Source organism: Heterodontus francisci, chromosome 9, assembly GCF_036365525.1.
Source record: "Heterodontus francisci isolate sHetFra1 chromosome 9, sHetFra1.hap1, whole genome shotgun sequence".
In the NCBI taxonomy this organism is placed as follows: domain Eukaryota; kingdom Metazoa; phylum Chordata; class Chondrichthyes; order Heterodontiformes; family Heterodontidae; genus Heterodontus; species Heterodontus francisci.
The window spans coordinates 103,165,447-103,169,642 of NC_090379.1; the positions used below are offsets into that span (position 1 = coordinate 103,165,447).

General features: G+C 47.5%; 1 protein-coding gene across 1 annotated transcript; it reads left to right on the top strand.

Annotated features, from left to right (window-relative positions):
- Window positions 1–258: 258 nt before the first annotated feature.
- si:dkey-13p1.4 (transmembrane protein 151B) lies at window positions 259–3,137 on the top strand. The gene is made up of 2 exons (XM_068038181.1): window positions 259–354; window positions 1,677–3,137. The coding sequence occupies exons 1-2, from the start codon at window positions 259–261 to the stop codon at window positions 3,135–3,137; spliced, it is 1,557 nt and encodes a 518-aa protein (XP_067894282.1).
- Window positions 3,138–4,196: the final 1,059 nt, after the last annotated feature.

Below are 4,196 nucleotides of genomic sequence, written 5' to 3' on the forward strand. Positions count from 1 at the left end.
CAAACATGGCTCAGAGACTTCCCAATATAATGGGTGTGATGAGTTCTTCAGTTACCTTGACAAGCTAATGAATTACTTATTATTCTCAGCCTGTGAAGAAACTACATCAAGACATGGGAAAGTAGGACTACAGGGAAAGCATCTAAAATCGGTGGACAAGAAATTAGGAGGTATTTCTTTTCACAGAGTTGTTGCCCTCTGAAACAGTCTGTATGAGGTCACTAAGGAATCACAGTGGTTCTTGAAAAAGAAGCCTTGATGGCTGTTGAAGTAGCCATAGGTTTTTATCTTCTTGGGATTCCAAGGCCAACAGTTGGCTCCATGGCGTGCGGGTCATATTCATGTCTGAATTGGGTGAGCTCCGTGCGTCTTTTCTCCAGTCCTTCCTTTTGTATGTTTGTGTGTGTGTAGACATAACAGCCTCAGGTTGTCTTGCTTTCTGAATGTCCTACCCCTCCAACGTTGGAGAAGGCCTCACTGCCCAAACTCTGTTCCACATTGACTGCAACACAAAGATTGCAAATTCACAATGTGCGGAAGAATGATTGTGACTCCACATACACTCTTTCCATGGTGCAATAGATGAAGAGGGAGCGAGTTTAAGAAGACAGGAGGAAGAGTGCTGGTGTCGGATAATTATTAAGAGAAACTCAACGAAATTGAACTTGTTTTTAATAATCTGTAAGTTATGAATAATGGTCAGGTTAGCATTTGGGACGCGAGTGCAGAACTAAAAGACACAAGCACAAAATTAATACAGCGCAAGCAAGACTTGAGACTGAATGGATCTTTCACCTGACAGGAAAGTAAAGATGTAGAACAAACTCACTGCAAATGCTGGGCCACATAACAGGTTTAGAGTGGGAGTGTGCTTTATTGGATTATATGGATTAATAGAGAGATAATCAAATGCACAACACCTGTTCTGATGAAAGGTCATCTACCTGAAACATTAACTGTGTTTCTCTCTCCACAGCTGCTACCAGACCGGTTGAATATTTCCAGCATTTTCTGTTTATATTTCAAATTTCCAGCAAATTGTGTCTTTGTAATCATATAAAGCATGCAACATGATGGTTGCTGAGTTCCAGGGACTGTAATAGTAAAGAAGACATTGGGTTAAGGGTAAATAATTTAGGATGTGGTGTTGGATGGATATTCAGGGTTCTTCCAAAATTATCTTTGGGAGAAATGTTATTGAACTGTTCATCAGAGGGCTCTGGGGATTAGATAGAGTCCATGATAGAATAGATTGTATAACATCTGATAGAAAGAGATTAAACAAGGTAGAGTCTATGATAAAGTAGACAGGTCTATGAAAGGAGATTGAATTATGTGGAGTTCGGGATGAAGCAGATTGTACAGTTTTGCGGAAGAAGATTAGATGAGGTAGAGTCCAGAATAGAGTGGATTATATATGGAATCTGGTAAATAAAATGGGATTGAGTCTAAAATAGAGTGGGTTGTATATGGACGATGGTAGGAGATTAGATGGAAAAGAATGATTGATAGAGTTTTGTAGATGGTCTGTGGGAGGAAACTAAATGGAATAGAGTCCAGACTAGTGTAGATTCTACAGGTATATAGACACAATGAGCTTGAGATGTGAATGTCCTTTTCTTATTCTGCACTTCTTTATAAATGAACTTATAAAAGATTATTACTGACATTAATAGCTCTGCATTTCTTGTTTCTTTTTGCTTCCTGGGGCCGATCACAAGCAGCAGAGACCAGCGAAACAGTCACTGAGTACTTCAGTTTGCCGGGAGTCACACTGGAAGTGTCTGATCCTCTCTCTTCTGATGTATGGATGCCTGGGGGCTGTAGCCTGGTGCCAGTTAACCCGGGTCACCAAACTCAGCTTCGACAGCTCTCTGAAGGGGAAGTCCATGATCTACCACGATAGTCCCTGCTCCAACGGATACATTTACATCCCACTGGCCTTCCTGGCAATGCTCTATATGGTCTACCTGGTGGAATGCTGGCACTGCCATGCCCGGAGCGAGCTCCAGTACAAAGCGGACATAGACAGCGTCTACGAGCGCATAGGCCGCATGCAGCAGGCCACGCCCTGCATCTGGTGGAAGGCCATCAGCTACCACTTCGTACGGCGCACGCGCCAGGTGACCCGCTACCGCAACGGCGATGCCTACACCACCACGCAGGTGTACCACGAGCGGGTCAACACGCATGTGGCCGAGGCCGAGTTTGAGTACGCCCGCTGCGGCGTGCGAGATGTGTCGAAGGACCTGCTGGGCCTGGAGTGCTACCCAGCCACCAGGCTGCATTTCACCAAGTGTTTCAGCTTCGCTAACACCGAGTCGGAGAATTGCTACCTGAACCAACGGGCCCACTTTTTCAGTGAGATTGAGGGACTGGACGACTACATGGAGGCCCGGGAGGGTATGCAACTCAAGAATGTGGACTTCAAGGATTACATGATGGTCTATGTCAACCCTGACCACCCCCCATGGTACATTTCGCACTACACCTTCTGGGTGGCAGGCCTGCTCATGCTATCTTGGCCTCTCAGGGTCCTGATTGAGTACCGGACTGCCTATGTCCACTATCACGTGGAGAAGCTCTTCGGCCTGGAGTACGTGGGGGTGACCCCGACTGAGGAGACTGGCCTCTGCTCCCCAGTGGCCCGAGTCGGCACCGTGGACAGCACCGAGCTCGAGTGGCACATCCGCACCAACCGGCAGCTCATCCCCAGCTACTCGGAGGCCGTGCTGATGGATCTGGCCTCCTTGTCCATCTGCAACGGCTACTCAGCTTGCGGCATCGTCCGCACGGACTGCGATGGGAGGTCCAGCAGCTCCTCCATATTCTCCCGCAACGTGTGCCGCAGTCACTCACGCTTCTCCCTCGACACCAGCCGCTTCTCACTCTGCCGCGTGCACGGCTCCCGCCGGACCGGCCTGTGGCACAGTCGCAGCAGCAACATCAATGAGCGCTGCCGCGACGACCAGTGCCGCTCCTACTCCAGCCAACTAGCAATCAGTGAGAACCCGCCCAACTACCACGACGCTCGCTTTTTCCCAGTGCTGATTGTCCACCGGCCCTGTCAGGGTCACGAGGGGGAAGGGCACAGGTATTACATCCGAAGGAACTCCTGTCTCGAAACGTCTTTGTGACCTCCTGCACTTGGTTCTACATTGGTTCCCGGCCACCCCCACAGCTCATATTTAAAATTCTCATCCTTCTGTTCAAGTTCTTCCACAGCCTCGCCCCCTTACTATCTATTACCTCCTCCTCCAACCCCTACAGCCCTCCGGGATCTCTGCACTCCTCCAATTCTGGCCTCTTGTGAACCCCCACTTCCTTTGCTCCACCATTGGCGACTGTGTCTTCAGCTGCCTCATCCCTAAGTTCTAGAATTCCCTTCCTAAACCTCTCTGTCTCTCTCTCCTTCTTTAAGACCCTCCTCAAAACCTACCTCTTCCACTAAACTTTTGGTCATCTGTCCTAATACATCTTTATTTGGCTCGATGCCAGATTTTGTCTGATTACATTCCTGCAATGCACCATGTTTTCCTACATCAAAGGCACTACATAAATGCAAATTGTTGTTGATGCCTCCAAGACCAGTGAGGTTGGCCAACACCAGGGTTCCTGCTCTTTTCCAGACAGCAATGACTATCAGCACACACTCCTATCTGTGGGGTTCGGCCACAGACTCGAACCCTGGGAAGCATCAAGAGATTGTGATCTTTCCTGGGTTGCTTTTCTAAACTGTTGCCAGTTCGCTCACAAAAGATCCTAACACTAGTTTTGCACTTCAATTGTTTTGAGCAATGGATGACTGTGGAGAAAGGAATAAAAAGAGAAGGCAAGGGAAACTCATTCCCAAATTTGTACATTGCTGCATTCAAAGGAAGAGAGAGTTTTGTGCAAAAGGGATGAACTACATGCATGACCAGAAGGAGACAAATTAACGACACACATTCAAATCAAACATAATGTCTGTGTTGGTCTGTGTTCAGCCTTTAAATGGGAATGTATATCCCACTGGACAGCTTGATAGCCCTCGGTACTATATAGGAAGTGTCTGTAATGTATCGTTATACAAGGAGTAGCTACTGGCATCTCAGTTGTCCCTTGTCACATACTTTAAAACAGCTGGTTAGAGACAGACTGGGGGCAGCCATTTTATTTAGCGTTCCTTCCCATGTCCATCGGCAGAGGTTGGGTGG